The sequence below is a fragment of the Myxocyprinus asiaticus genome, chromosome 32, assembly GCF_019703515.2.
Source record: "Myxocyprinus asiaticus isolate MX2 ecotype Aquarium Trade chromosome 32, UBuf_Myxa_2, whole genome shotgun sequence".
NCBI classification, from domain to species: Eukaryota; Metazoa; Chordata; class Actinopteri; order Cypriniformes; family Catostomidae; genus Myxocyprinus; species Myxocyprinus asiaticus.
In genome coordinates, this window is record NC_059375.1 from 17070352 (window position 1) to 17086952 (window position 16601).

Consider the following 16601-nt stretch of genomic DNA (forward strand, 5'->3'; position numbering starts at 1 on the left):
CTTGCAGCTTCTGCGATTTTTCACTGAGTTCTCGCTCGTAAATATTTTTATCTGTGGAAGTTGTCTCTTTGTCTTCCTGCTCAGTCATATCCTGGTTTACACTGCCTTGTGGATATTGCTGACTACTACGGAGTCTACAAAGCTCTACTTTTAGCCTGTCTATTTCTCTATCCGCTTCCCTCAACTGGTTAACAATTTCCTGATAACGCTGGTTCAAAGTGACGTTTTCGTTTGTTAACAATTCAACCTGCTGCGACAGATCTCTGCTCATCATTTCCGGGTGGTCATCTCTTAAGCAAGCTGATGTGCAAGGATTCTTGAGACCCTCCATTTTCTGTCTCTGGACTCTTCCTAACATGTCCTCCATGGTGACCAAACGAGCTTCGTAATCCCGGATGGAGTCTCCAGCCTTTTCCAGGCTTTTCCTCATGGTCTCATTCTCAATTTCCTGCTGGGTCTTAAGGCTTTCCAACAGTTTCTGGCATTGTGTCATTTCACCTGACCTACTGTGCTCACTTCTTTCCTGTCCTTGAGGACATTCTACCCAAACATATTCGCTATGTGAGAGCATAAGCTTTATCAGCTCCCTTAGTGTCAGAGGCTTACTGGCATCTATCAAGCCCTCAAGCTCTTTAATCTTGCCCTCACTGTCCAGAAGTGCAAAACTGATTGTTTTTTGAATGGCATTTGAGGGATAGACCTCCGAGGTGGTAGTTTGTTTGGTGTCAGAAAGGTATGGTTCCTTTGTGGACCAGTGTGAGAGAGAAAGGCCAAGCTGTGCCTGCATGTTGCGCTTTTTCAGTTCTTGCAGCTGTAGGAGCTCTTTGGTTTTCTGGTACTTCTTTGTTAAGCTCTGAGCTTGAGAACTAACCAGCTCTGTCCTCTTCATCTGGGGCTCTGTCTCAAGACTCAAAGGGGACTCCAGCTTGGAAAAGGGGACCAGACAGTTGATTAACAGTCAGCATAGGTGAATAATGCTAATTCATTTGTAGATTACAAATCAACAATTTTCCAAAAATTGAGGATTTGAGGCAAATTTACATTTAATTACAACATCTTTGTCAAACTATTAAGGTTAAAGAGATAGTAAATACATTCAGCTTCTTTCATGGAATGATGAAAATTAGAACGCTAGAAAAAAATTAATGGCAAAGGTTAGTAAATCATAATGCATGCATATTTAGTGGTTAGAGTTACTATCGGGTAAGTAACACAAAATTAGTACTAGCTAAGAATACCAGTAAAGTTACATGCCATTCATTAATAAGCCTGATGTTCTGAAGTACACTTTTAACCTAACAATTTAATCTAAACTATTGAACAACCACTACTATGTGTTTTACCAAGTCTGTTCACATTCCATGTCGCAACAACACATACCAAACCTTTTGATTCCAAGTAAATAAATACATCCACAAAGCAACAACTCAAAACTGTAATAGATAGAGATGGAGATGTGTCCTGTGCATTCAATCTTTAGTCACCTTTGGTGAGTACTTCATATAGAGAACTATATGGAAACACAACATATTTGCTTCTAATGAAAAATACTTAAATGAAGGTCATACTACAAAATTAACTAAAAGTTTTGTGACATTAATCCCGCACAAAGCAATAAAGGCTGAAATTAAGTCCAAATTAAGCTCAGAAAACAAACAATATTTTTGAACAAAAACTAAAGACAACAAACATGTACACATACATACACACGCACAGACACATGTATACTCTCCCAGATTTTTAAACTCTATGGCATTTATGGAAAAGCTCAAGAATAAGGTTAAAAATCGAAAGGAATGAATGAATGGTTAAATATGAACATACATATCATGCAAATATGTCCTTAACAGACATCTTTTCATATACAGTACTTGTCTGCAAAAGATACATTTTAGAGAAATTTTCTGCACCCTTGAGATATAACGATACTCAATGCAATTAAGAGAATACACATGAAACTAAACGTTATTTCCACCCATCTAGCTTTCTAAAACTATTACAGAAATACTGATAAGATTGTAATCAGATATGAAAAATAAAAATGTTCAAATAAAATGTTCTGTAGTACTTGCAAATGTGCATCAATGAGTATGAATGTATCTGGAGGGTGCAGTAAGTTTAAATGTTGAAAAAGTTGTCATGCTACCACAGCATATTGATTAATTAATGTTCAATTAATGTTAATCATTTCTATGTTGGAACATGCAATACAGCTTGCATGAAATAAAAAATTTTAATGTGTCATTTCGGTTGAACATGGCAAGAGGAATCTTTCAAGTAGAGGCAAAGAGAGCATGAGAAACAAATCTGTTCATTTACATGCAATGGTCTCTAGACATGCAAAGCGACGCCTTCGCAGCTTTGATGATAAAGATGGAAGCCATGTGGTTTATTTTTCCTTTTTCTGTAATACTGACACAAATGAAAAAATGCCACTAAATGCCAGAATACATTATGAAAAACATAAAGGTCTCTAAGAAAATTATACTAATGACATAAATATGGCCTACCGGTGAAATGTAACCCGCACGAATTTGCTGTTCCTTCTCGAGAGCATTTTTGAGCTGACCCTCCAGCTCTAGCTTGTGCCGATTGGAGTCCATCAAGTGCTGGTGGCAGCTCTCCAACTGAGCTTTCAGCTCTTCAACCTGACAATTTCCACAACATAAAAGCAGTTATGACTAGAAAGGGGTGGGCGGTATGACTTCTTTTATTGTGGTATAAATAATTATTACATTAACTGTATTTATCATAATATAGTTATTTTTGCTTGAAATTCAATTAAGGCTTTTATATATACTGTATATACATTATATGTTAACAATTAACCATGTGGTACTGCCCATTTTTTGATAATACAAAGAAAGAAAATATTTTACAAATGAAAGGTACTTATGTCATTTGATTATTTTTTCTTTTTATTCAGAACTTGATTGATGCAAAGCAAAAGATTATTCATGATAATGATAAGTCTCTCATTATTATTTAGCCTCGGTTAAAATCAACAGACTTACATCGAACAATCCTAACGTTCATGATTGGGTGAGCTACATTAAAATAGCACCACAAACATTCTTAAATTGAATTCTTTATTAATACGGCTAGTTGCAATATTTCATGGCAATCGTAAACAATGTAAACTCAGTTTTGCATTGTGCCTAAAAAAATCTGTTAATAGAAACTTTATCATCATATTGCATTCTTTATTTTCACATACCTCTGTGTTTCTTTGCTGCTTTCACATGTAACACCTGTTAGGTAACACCTAACCCTAATCTAACCCTTAACCCTAACGTACTGTCCTGCCCACTAATAGCCGCGCAAATGTATCTATCATGACATAAACGGTATAGCAAAATCTCTACCGGATGACATTTCTACTGTTGCACGGTATAAAGTGCCCAGCCCTAGATTTTTCCCTATCATGTTTCATGATCTTGAGATGATTTAACTTGGTTAGCACTGGTTCAAACTGAGATCTTGCATTGCATTTTGCAGTTATGTACCCCTGTTTTGTAGCTCTCTACTAGCTTCTCCAGCTCTGTCATGTCTCTGGTCTGAAGGGCTGAGGACAAGGGCACTCTCCTCTCTTCTCTGATGGGTGTCTTCTCCACCTGTTGCCAGCGCTGCTCTATCTCATCCTCCACCCTCTGCTGACATTCCACAGGTGGGGGCGATGCATCTACCTGGACCACGCCCCCACTCTCAATGTCCATCTTTGCGCTGTCAGTGGCAGGATCGAAAGATGAGCCGGTGACACTCTCATACCTCTTCCGCCTTTCTTCTCTCCTCTTGGTGCGCTCGGCATTGGTTAGCTCGGCCTGCAAGGTGTCCGCCTCATGCGCTCTCTGCTGTGCCAGAGCCTGAGCGATAGGACGAAACTCAGCCCAGTCAAAAGTTTTGGACCGTCCTTCGCGCCTCCGTTCCCTCGCCCGGCTCTTCTTTACTCCAATGTCCCGCTCTACCGAGGACGCCTCGGAGGACAGGGAGTCCTGAGTGATATCAGGCCGGGCTAGACTCTCAAAAGGTCCACAAGAACCATGGTCATCCGTCAGGCTGTTTTATAGACAAAAAAGGTTTAACAATTGGGTTGAGAATATTTTTTAATGGAAAACAAAAATGTTGTTTTTTTATTGTCATTTCTGATTGACCCACTTTATATTAGTTGTCTTTACTACAAAGTACTTACAGTAAAATGTACCTATTTGTGTTTATACGTGTTGTTACATTGTACTTACATTTAAAGTACCTGCATGAATCTGAAACTGTAAAACCTAAACCGACCCTACCCATACCCTAACCTCATTAGCAGCAAATGTGAATCTTGCGAGTTTCACAGAATAATACAAATATATCCATAAAAACTACACTGTATCCAATGAGCAGTTTATGTAGGTAAATAGTACTTAAATCCACATTAAAGTTGGACTTTTTTATAATTTTACTACATCATGCACAGTAACAGACCTAGCAACATCTGGGGCGGTGGATGGCCGGACATTTTTCATGACTGCTTGGATCCAGTTGCGTCGTATTCCTGCAGTCATGGCAGAGAGAGTATGCACCCCTTCTTGAGTCTGTAAAAAAAGATAGAAGAATCGTCTGATTAATAAATGATATTAAAACCCTTGGAAACTAGTACAATGACTGGGAGAACTGTCCCTGCAGTGTTTTGATATCAGAACAAAATACAACTACATAAAACATGTCTTTAACATAAAATGTCAAACATAAAAAAAAAATAAAAAAAACATCAGCATCACTATTAGAACTTAAAACTACAACAAATGCATGTGAGCTTTAAACACACTTACGTGAATCTGGAAGCCATAGTTCCGTTGAGCTTGATACTCTGTAACATTATAGCATGTACTGAGCTCAATTTCTCCATCAAGATCAGATGCCTGTTGACACACACAGACCAAAAAACATTCTTTCAGTGAAGGAATAATTCCAAAGTACAACAATCAGGGTAATTGTTGAAATAAATCACTGGGGGGTTAAAAACTGAATGTGTGTGCATCATTAAAAAAAAAAAAAAAAAAAAGGCTATTCCATGCACTGTTAACAGGTACTGTGAATTACCTCTTCAGCAATAGAATCCTTGTAGTATCGTAGACTGTGATCTGTCAGCACAAACCAATACTTCTTCCACTGAAACAAAAAGACAATAAATAAAAATGAAATTTATCAGATCATTACAAGGAGACATTGGTACAAGAAAACCCTGCATCTATCTGATGTATGGGCAGGTTTTTAAGACATTCATACTTCTTTATAGACCATGGGGGGTAAAGTTATGAGGCTATATCCTTTCAACTTTGACCTTTTGAAGCTGCAAAATGTGTGCTATGCCCTTTAAAAAGCATTTGAGCCAAATAACTTTGATCAATGCAGAAAATGTCAGAAAAAAGCTTTCAATCTTAAAGCTGCACTATGTAAGATTTTCTGGTTAAAAATGAACAAATTGCCATTATTGATTGAGCATATAAACAATCAGTGTTCAAAACAATGTCCTTACTTCACCCTGATTCACTACTTTAAGCCTATAAAAATGATTTGTATTTTGAGCGGGTCAGATTTGATGCAAAATCACTGGCTTATGTCTTCATCCTTATGTCATTACGTCATGTCCGTAAACACAGGAAAGATGTACTGGCCGTCATGTGGAAACGCTGGGGAAACTACGCTGTTCAATTCAGTCAGTCATACACAGTTCAGCACAGCATCGTAGCAATCTGGATGGATGTTTACCTGTTATCCATTTGAAGTTGTTTACCTGCTATAATGCTTAGATATGTTTTCTGGTAGGGTCATGCTTTTATGAATCGAACATTACTTGTGTGTTAACCGATCGCAATGTATATACGTTGTCTGGGTAAGTTACTGTGACATTTTTATGTGTGACTTCTGAAATTGACTTCTAGTAATTGTCATATTGCATTTTTAAGCATATTATTTTATCCCCATCATTACTGAATCCTCGTTTTATGTTTTTAGTTTACGGTGTTATTGTGTGCATTGCATAGACATACTATTGTAGTGTAACGGTTCACTTGCATTATAAATTGAGGCTGTACAATAATATAAAAAGTATCATATAAAAATAATGTCTTCTATTTAACTCGTATCAGCCATAACACGAGTTTCACCTCTTAAATTTATAAGTGTAGAACAACATAAACATTAATAGTAGATAAAACACTTGAATAATCATATTAAAATATAGTGGTAACTGGTGGTGATTGAGTCACCTGTTCTCTATGTAAAAAGCGCTTTGAGTGTACTTTCAGAAAAGTGCTATAAGTGTAAAATTCATTCATTTGAAATATGTAAAATAATAGTGTTTTTTATCTTTATCAAAGCAAGTAATACTTCAGTTTTAAATGTTTAATTATATAACATAATATCAACATGAATATAAACATTATGACTCCGGCTCTGAATATCTCCCAGTCATGATCACACACAGGCGATGTCCAGGTAAGTTCAAATTATGAGATTCATCCGCCAGATGAGCAGTGCCGAAGCACGACTGACGTAATGTGTTCTTCTGCAAATTGCTTGCAATTTTAACTTTCAACCATAGATGTCGCTAGAGAGCACAAAGTTACGTAGTGCAGCTTTAAGTAACTAGAGACATTGCATTTAAAACTAAGAACTAGCTCTATAAATTTAGAACACCAAATATACAGTAGAATCCAAATATAGTGTTTTCCTGCAGGAAAAAAAAAAAAATCATTTTGACCAAATAGCTATTGTAGCCAATTAGATTCAAAATGTTTAATGCAAGAAGAAAACTAAAGTAAACATCTATCGGTAGTTAAAATAATGAAGGCATGTTTGCCCACAATGTTTTACAACTAAATGTACACAAAAGAAAATTATATTTAATAAATTGCATGCACCAATATAACAATACATAATAAAAAAAGCAATCATTACCTGTTTTTTACAAAACATTTTAATATATTATAAAATGTACCACTGAATAAGAGTTTTGAATCAATTCACTAAAACTAACAATTTGATCTGATTCATGGAAATAAATTGAACTTACTCCAACACACTTTTTGCTACTTAAGTTTAAATCAGATGCTATTAAAACTTTGGTATGAACACACAAACTTGCAACTTGCAAGACAAGAATTGAGAAATTAGTGCTTGCTTTATTTTATATCACCAGTAAAATCATGGGAAATTCATATTCAAAATTTCACCCAGCTCTACTACATATTATTTACTGAAATGAGCAATGCTTAACATATACCTTTGTCTAAGTATTTCAAAAATCAAGTCAGTCTACAGCTGGCTTTGATGTTAAAATTCTGTTACATTTTCTATTCAATTTCTATTCAAATTTGGTGTCCTTGAACTTTGGGGATGCTATTTTGTTCTGAGATAAGTGATGAGAGATTATCATTGTTTATTGTTTACAAAAAAAACATGAACAAGCTCTTACCTGGCCTTGTTCATCAAGTTTCACCATCCAACCTTTCTTGAAGTTCAGCAAGTCTGGCTGTAATCCAAAGGGGAAACATTTCAGTCATGAATATAAACAGAGAAATAGCCAAGCTATTAGTGAACTTAATGGCTTATTTTTGTGAGATCACACAAGTCTTCATGCACGATAAGTAGAACAAGTATCAGGTGGCATCTGTGCAGAGTGAAGTACAGCCTCTGAAGTCTGCGTGGCACTGCTTAAACCCAAAGTATACTTCGGTTTTGACATGAACACTTAGCGTCTGCATATACAGTCGAACGCGAGCATGTCAAATTATACTTAATTTTTTAGAGATACTGGACTATTTCTCCTCAGGAGTACACATAAAGATGTCTATATTCTTCGGACTCAAGTTATACAAATGCAATTATCTCCTGACCTCACACGCCATCCACTGTTGTTTTTCACATTCGTCTCCTGTTGTTTACCGGTGATTACATCTTCTAGCGCTTCTTTGTGACCGCAGCGGCTCAAATGTGAATGCTGCCACCTTGTGGACCCACTAATTACTGCAAATAACTCCAGGCGCATGAGCATTCTGCACGATCAAAAAGCACTGTTAGAAAAAACGGTCTATGAGCGTTCAGTGCTCGAGCACTCTGTTGATGATTAAATTTGCATCACATGTCCATAGCGGCCGCATCTAACCGAAGTATACTTTGGGCTTTATGATGAACATTTACTCACTGGGGTATACGCCCAATATCTGTCAGCAGATGTCTAAGATCTTTCTGCAATTTTTCACATTTTAACCAGTGCACCACAATCAACACAAAGCATTTTCTGCTATTTGGTTTCTTTACACTCTTGGGTGACAGAAAAAGATGCAAGTCAGGGTGTTTTTTTCTGGAATATTTGACTTCACAGTCACAGTTCACAGATTCACAGTTCCATTATGGAAAAAAAAAAACACTCCACATGCCAGTTCTGAGTATCTCAACTGTACAGCTTGCTGGGAGGAACTCAAATGCTCCACACAAAAGAAACAACACAACAAGCATTTGTGTATTGTGTCCAGGGAAAATAGAGTGTTAAAAACACTGGACAGTGCAACACACACACGCATACACACTCACAAATGTGAGTACCTAAGCAAACACACATTCACATACATATAAACTCAGCAAAAAAAGAAACGTTCCTTTTTCAGGACACTGTATTTTAAAGATAATTTTGTACAAATCCAAATAACTTCTTTCTTGATCTTTATTGTAAAGGGTTTAAACAATGTTTTCCATGCTTGTTCAATGAACCATAAACAATTAATGAACATGCACCTGTGGAACAGTCATTAAGACACTAACAGCTTAAAGACAGCAGGCAATTAAGGTCACAGTTATAAAAACTTAGGACACTAAAGAGACCTTTCTACTGACTCTGAAAAACACCAAAAGAAAGATGCCCAGGGACCCTGCTCATCTGCGTGAACATGCCTTAGGCATGCTGCATGGAGGCATGAGGACTGCAGATATGGCCACGGCAATAAATTGCAATGTCCGTACTGTGAGACATCTAAGACAGTGCTACAGGGAGACAGGAAGGACAGCTGATCATCCTCGCAGTGGCAGACCACGTGTAACAACACCTGCACAGGATCGGTACATCCGAATATCACACCTACGGGACAGGTACGGGATGGCAACAACAACTGCCCGAGTTACACCAGGAAAGCACAATCAGGGCTTGTAGGCCTGTTGTAAGGCAGGTCCTTACCAGACATCACCGACAACAACGTCACCTATGGGCACAAACCCACCTTCGCTGGACCAGACAGGACTGGCAAAAAGTGTCCTTCACTGATGAGTCATGGTTTTGTCTCACCAGGGGTGATGGTCAGACTTGCGTTTATCATCTAAGGAATGAGCATTACACCGAGGCCTGTACTCTGGAGCGGGATCGATTTGGAGGTGGAGGGTCCATCATGGTCTAGGGCGGTGTGTCACAGCATCACCGGACTGAGCTTGTTGTCATTGCAGGCAATCTCTACGCTGTGCGTTACAGGGAAGACATCCTCCTCCCTCATGTGGTACCCTTCCTGCAGGCTCATCCTGACATGACCCTCCAGCATGACAATGCCACCAGCCATACTGCTCATTCTGTGTGTGATTTCCTGCAAGACAGGAATGTCAGTGTTTTGCCATGGCCAGCAAAGAGCCCGGATCTCAATCCCACTGAGCACATCTGGGACCTATTGGATCGGAGGGTGAGGGCTAGGGCCAGAAATGTCCGGGAAATTGCAAGTGCCTTGGTGGAAGAGTGGGGTAACATCTCACAGCAAGAACTGGTGAATCTGGTGCAGTCCATGAGGAGGAGATGCACTGCAGTACTTAATGCAGCTGGTGGCCACACCAGATACTGACTGTTACTTTTGATTTTGACCCCCCCTTTGTTCAGGGACACATTATTCCATTTCTGTTAGTCACATGTCTGTGAAACTTGTTCAGTTTATGTCTTAGTTGTTGAATCTTTATGTTCATACAAATATTTACATATGTTAAGTTTGCTGAAAATAAAAGCAGTTGAAAGTGAGAGGACGTTTCTTTTTTGCTGAGTTTATAAGCACAAAGATAAGGACTGCTCACCATACACTCACTGAAACGAATCTCAAAACAACATATATAAACTACAGTGAAATAAAACACAAAGAGATTTGTACACACACACTCTATTCAAACACGCTCACACAGGAACAAATGGAAAGTAAGAGAACAGAGCACAGCTGGATGCAGGGAGGAGGTGGAGATGACCTGGCAGGAGAGAGGAGTACGCTACACCCAACAGCAACAGGGGAGGAATAGGACGTCCATGGTCTTAACAATAAAGTACACAGATACCACAGAGAGACAAGATGGCAACCAAGATTAGTTTCAGTAGAGATAGCAGAAAAATTCCATCAGAAATGGGTGTATGTAAACCATTGATTTCCCGATGAATCTGAGATTTCCTTGACCGATTCTTTAAAATGTGCTCAAAAGATGTACAAATTGAATGGATATTATACTTTTATGGGCTGTAATGATGTGTGGAACTGCAAAGCATTTTAATCTAGCATTAAAAACAGTGTTAAATTATGCATTAATATGATTAAAATCTGCAGAGCTCACCATTCACTTGCATTATATGGACCTATAGAGGTGAGATATTCTCATATGATGATGAGAAATTTTTAATTTTAGGTGAACTATTCTTTTAACTGAAAGGAAATAAACCTCATTAATTCAAGACGGTTTCTAATGTTTCGACAACAGACTTACTATGGTACTTGGAAATCTTTAGCTAATGGTGCCCCTTAATGACCTTAATAATGATGTAGATGAACTGACATAAAAGTTATTAACGTTAATTTACCTGGAAGCAAATTTAGGTTCCCTATTTGATGTTATACATGTTCATTTGGGAATGGGGGCTGACATATTGATTAATTCACAGCATGCACTTCAAGATTTACAGTGGCAAGAAAAAGTATGTGAACCCTTTGGAATTAGCAGGTTTTCTGTACTAAATGGTCATAAAATGTGATCTCTTTATCAAAGTATAGACAAAACACAATGTGCTTAAGCAGGGTTGCTACTCTTTTCAAGGCACAATTAAATTTTTGCCCAACTGTTGTAGTATTTAAGCAAAAACACACAAGAGGTCATGATGTACATAATATTGTGGTTATTGAATGGTTATTTTTTTCTGAATTAATTACACACATTCATTTTATAGCACGCAGCATATGCAGATTATGTATTTATTTAATTAAATCACAGCCTTTTGCAGTTTAATAATCACTATGACATATCTCAATTTTAATGTGATTATTTGTGCATTAAAAAATATTCCGAGAGATTCCGCATTTTATAGCTAATTCCATTTTTATGACTGGATTAAGTAATTCCGACACTGTGGAAATCATTGGGCCCTACATGTGGTAACCGTGGTATAAGCAGCCTCAGATCGTTCATTTATTACTGAAAATTAATTAACATCCCAAGGTGTAAAGGACACACCATGCTACCACATTGGGATCTGAACTCATTTTCAAAAAATTCATCAGTCTGACCGCTGTCTAAGGTTTACAACTCAAATGTTTTTGTAGTTAACACAACAGCAATGTAAGAATGAAAATATATATCACTATATCAAAACTTAAATAATTTGGTCGGAGCAAAGCAGAGATGACAGCAGGTGAGCAGAGAATGAACGTGACAGGGCTTCATTCAAGGCAGTCAACCATTGACGTTGTTTCACAATGTGCAGCTGCCGACAGTGACAAAACTATACGAATGTATATTTGACAGCTATACCGAGTCCCGATTGTAGCGACTAATAACGTAATAAAGCATAATGTAACAACTGCACATAAAGTAATAAGTTAAATGTAATAAATGTTCATAATGTAATAATTTTCTCATAACGTAGTAAAATTCATAATGAAATAGGTTATTTTATGGGAAATTAATTACATTATGAACTCACTGCAGAAATTCGTAATAAAATCGAAGTACATAATGTAATAACAGCAAACAATGTAGAAGTGAATGTTTATAGTATAATAATTTTTGCTCAACAATGTTATGAACACAAAACTTATATATATATATAAATAAATAAATGTTTATAAATATGTTCATAAAAATGTAAGAATTCTGTAATTGTGACCTGCTTCATCATTTTGAGTCACTTTGACCCAGAAACAGAACCAGCTCACATGAGCTTTATGCTCTGAATTAAAAAAGGATTTGTCAGTTTTGTACTACAGCTCAGACAGATAAATACATCCACACCCTATGGCACTGTCCATCACTTCATAATTTTTGGAAAACAGTTATTTCCACAAAGTCCAGCATCCCCCCTCTCTGATGTATTTTGGGAGACTTGGGTGGCCTTGGACTACCCCAGGACAAATTTAAGCCTTTGTTCATATGTCTACTCTTAGTAATGCATCTTACGGTGTGTTCACACTTGTAGTTCGTTTCTCTTGGTCCGGACCAAAAAAGAAAATGATACATTTAGTCTTGGTTCGCTTAGCGTTCACACTGGCATTTTTAACACCGAACCTAAATAGTCACAGGAAATAGTCACAAGCTGATTGGACAGCTTTTATGACATATATTTTTTGATGGAACTTTCCGATCATCCAAAACAATCGTTAGATTTATATGTATATATGGTGGTATTTTTACCAGCTGAGAACAAACGAAGAGCTAATAAAATGTGTAAAGGAGTCAAAACAGCACCAGGAATCCCTCCGTTGCACACACAAATGAAGATATGCTGCAAGGACGGCTGACGGCGGTTCCCACGCCTGTACCGAACTGTAATGGGCAACATAGCTCCTATGATGAGAAGAACCAGGTATGCTTGAGGTCGGTATAAGGCAAATGACTTCCTGTTTTTGGTCCGTTTAGATGTCTTTGGTCCATGTTGCGTTCATATATCAATCGAACCGCACCAGAGTTCGTTTGGAAGCGGACCGAGACCCACTATTCAGGTGGTCTCGGTCAGCTTGTTTGGTGCGCACCAAGGTTCGGATGGCAGTGTTCAAACTTGTTCAAAAGAACCGCACTAACAGAGCAATTGCACCAGAGTTCGTTTTAATCGAACCAAACCTGCCAAGTGTGAACACAAAACCTCATTATAGATTACATTTAGAAAAAAATTTACACATTCGACACCTTGATATCTGGGACCCCATTCTAGAGCATTTCAATAAAAAAATTGTCTTAATAAACCTGTTTATTCAAATATGTCACCGCATGCTACAGCTGATTAATTTATAAAGTGTTTTTCTCTCTTTCCATCCTTCCCCTTTTTTTCTTCTATCTCTTTCTCTCCCTCTCCTATCTAAAGTATAAGTTGTAATAATTATCGCTGCTCAACCAAAGCTGCTTTGTGGGTGCTGCATGTGTCCTGCGGGGCGGGAGGCGGTGGTCTGCACAGCCTCAAGTCTTTTTGGGTATGATGCGACAAGCTTTGCGCACCTGGATTTGGGGATTCTCAAGCTCTGTCAGGTTGGATGGGGACCATCGGTGGACAGCCATTTTCAGGTCTCTCCAGAGATGTTCGATTGGGTTCAAGTCCGGGCTCTGGCTGGGCCACTCAAGGACATTCACAGAGTTGTCCCTAAGCCACTTTTGCGTCGTCTTGGCTGTGTGCTTAGGGTCATTGTCCTGTTGGAAGGTGAACCTTCGGCCCAGTCTGAGGTCCTGAGCGCTCTGAACCACGTTTTCATTAAGGATATCTCTGTATTTTGCTGCGTTCAGCTTTCCTTCAACCCTGACTAGTCCCCCAGTTCCTGCCGCTGAAAAACACCCCCACAGCATGATGCTACCACCACTGTGCTTCACCACTGGGATGGTACTGCGCAGGTGATGAGTGGTGCCTGGTTTCCTCCAGACATGACGCTTGGAACTGAGGCCAAACAGTTCAATCTTCATTTCATCAGACCAGAGAATTTGGTTTCTCACAGTCTGAGAGTCCTGAGTCTGAGGTTTCCATCTGGCCTCTGCCATAAAGCCCAGATCGGTGAAGTGTTGCAGTGATGGTTGTCCTTCTGCAAGTTTCTCCCATCTCCACACATGATCTCTGGAGCTCAACCAGAGTGACCATCGGGCTCTTGGTCACCTCTCTTACCAAACTCTCTTACCAAACTCCTTCTTCCTCGATTGCTCAGTTTGGCCAGCTCTAGGAAGAGTTCCAAACTTCTTCCATTTAAGAATTATGGAGGCCACTGTGCTCTTGGGAAGCTTCAATGCAGCCGAAATTGTTTTTTGTAGCCTTCCTCAGATCTGTGCAATCCTATATCTGAGCTCTGCAGGCAGGTCCTTTGACCTCATGGCTTGGTTTTTGCTCTGATATGCATTTTCAGCTGTGAGACCTTATATAGACAGGTGTGTGCCTTTCCAAATCATGTTCAATCAATTGAATTTGCCACCGGTGGACTCCAATCAAAGTGTAGAAACATCTCAAAGATGATCCAGAGAAATGGGAAGCACCCTAGCTAAATTTCAAGTGTCATAGCAAAGAGTCTGAATACTTATTTCAGTTTTTTATTTTTAATAAATTTGCAAAGTTATCAAAAATCTGGTTTTTGCTTTGTATTTATGGGGTATGGAGAGTAGATTGATGTGGAAACAGTTTAAACAGACCTTTAACTAGAACTAAGAAATTAATTACTGTCATGTAAAAGACATTTCAAATGTACCTAAAATTAGTTTTATTCTGAATAGATACATATACGAAGTCTCATTTCAAACAAGAATGCACACTGTGCACAATATTTATTTCACATGTGGGTTTCTTACAATAATTACAGTAGCACTGCAATTCATCTAAGCAAGTATTGTATGACTTCAGATTTAAAATTTGCTTGCTTATTTGCAACAATGCAATATCATCGAAGTAGAAATATAAGGGAAACGACTAACTGAAATAATAATAATGAAATAATAAAGGTTGTTACATGAAAAACTCACTCTTAATGATTTAATTGTCAAGTTATTTAACTTATCCTGCCACTGCATCAGCTAGACATTGCCACCACTGGACTTGTTTTGCTTACAAAAACAGCACTGGCGCTGTTGCGTGATGTCATCGCGTTCTAAGATGTTCCGTTTTGATTGGTCTGGTATAAGTCGTTCCAGCTTTAGTGATTGGTCACGACTTCATTGGCCCCGTCCCTGCCCAGCACCAGTAGTCTGTCCTCTCACATCTTGATTTACAAATACACAAGTGAGTTTTGCTACAGGTTTTTCGCAAAAGTCAAGGTGGGAAGATTTGAAGTTGCAGTGGCAGATTTGAGAGGTTTTAAGTGCCGATTTGTGGTTGTACTGCAAAAGGGAATTAAAGTACAAGAGTAAATATGTAATACAAGATTATGTCTGTCATTGTATTTTTATGAATGTAACTGCATTTTTATTTGTCTGCAACTTTGAGTTCAAAACACAGGTTTTGGATTATTGTCTGTGAGTGCAGATTGTAGCATTCAACTTCGGATTTTTATTTTACAAGTTTTCATATTGGGGCTGTGAGTGTAAATTTCAACTTACAAGTACAAATATTTATTGTAATATAAGTTCTCAAATTTGAATCTACAAGCTCTTGAGTTTTGCAACAGATTTACCTTAATATTTTTTACCTCATTGAGCATTCTGTGGTGTGCCCTTGCCACTTCTAGGGAGAGTAGCCACAGTAATAAATCGTCTCAATTTATAGACAATTTGTCTACCTTTGGACAGATGAATATCTAAGCTCTTCGAAATAAAGCTGGAAAGGGTTACAAAGTTATGCAAAGCAACAATTCTTGAACGTAGGTCTTCTGCGATCTCTTTTTTGCGAGGCATGGTCCACATACTGTAAGTAGATGCTTCTTGTGAATATAAAACTCAAAATGTTTGAGTGCTTTTTCTAAGTCAAAGTAGATATAAACCATACCTCTAATCTTGTTGAATTAATTGGATGTCAGGTTTGCCAACGCCTAACTCTAATTAGCTTTTGTTGACATCATTAGACAAGGGGTTCACATACTTTTTCCAACCTACACTGTGATAGGGTTCACATACATTTTCTTGGCATGTATGTAAAGATTTCACAAAAAAGAAGGAAAAATACCAATGTGCATACTCTTTAGGTATTTTGTGTCAGTATTATAAGTGCCTCAACAACAAAGGTGTATTTCTGTAAAAATCTGTTTAAAAATATAAAAAAATGAAGAACATTTCATAGATCTGCATTGGGAAAAAAGCAAAAGCTTGACTTATAACATGATGGACGACAACAGTTAAAGCAAGATTGGTCAGGAGTGTTATGAGGCTGGGCTTATCGAAGGATCCAAGTAAGACTCCAAGTAAGCTTTGCATTTAAATGTGTTTATAGACTGTTCAATTAAAAAAGGGGGAGCTTTGAATGAGTTTTGGTCAGCGTGATTTCCACTTGATGCTAAAGTCTAAAAGTCCCTGCAATTCCCTGAAAATAGAGAAGCTCTTTATATAATATTCCAAAACAGTAGTCCATTTTCTTTCAAAACATGCCAAATCCTGCTGCTCTCTCTTTAACCTTTGAACCCAAGAGAACAACTGAGGCATTGTGGAGGATTTGGAAACCGTTTACC

At 38.0% G+C, this 16601-nt stretch overlaps 1 protein-coding gene across 3 annotated transcripts in view; it reads right to left on the reverse strand.

The window, feature by feature from the left end:
- LOC127422832 (myosin phosphatase Rho-interacting protein-like) overlaps positions 1–16601 on the reverse strand; it is an 86005-nt gene that overhangs the window by 23303 nt on the left and 46101 nt on the right. For 2 of the 3 annotated variants that reach the window (XM_051666625.1, XM_051666627.1), the window contains exons 10-16: positions 7463–7519; positions 5086–5154; positions 4815–4904; positions 4468–4577; positions 3507–4056; positions 2511–2648; positions 872–925 (exon numbers count right to left, since the gene is read on the reverse strand). In XM_051666625.1, the coding sequence (XP_051522585.1) occupies positions 872–925; positions 2511–2648; positions 3507–4056; positions 4468–4577; positions 4815–4904; positions 5086–5154; positions 7463–7519 (1068 nt within the window). The remainder of the gene's footprint in view (positions 1–871; positions 926–2510; positions 2649–3506; positions 4057–4467; positions 4578–4814; positions 4905–5085; positions 5155–7462; positions 7520–16601) is intronic. The other variant, XM_051666626.1, reaches the window with a different exon arrangement.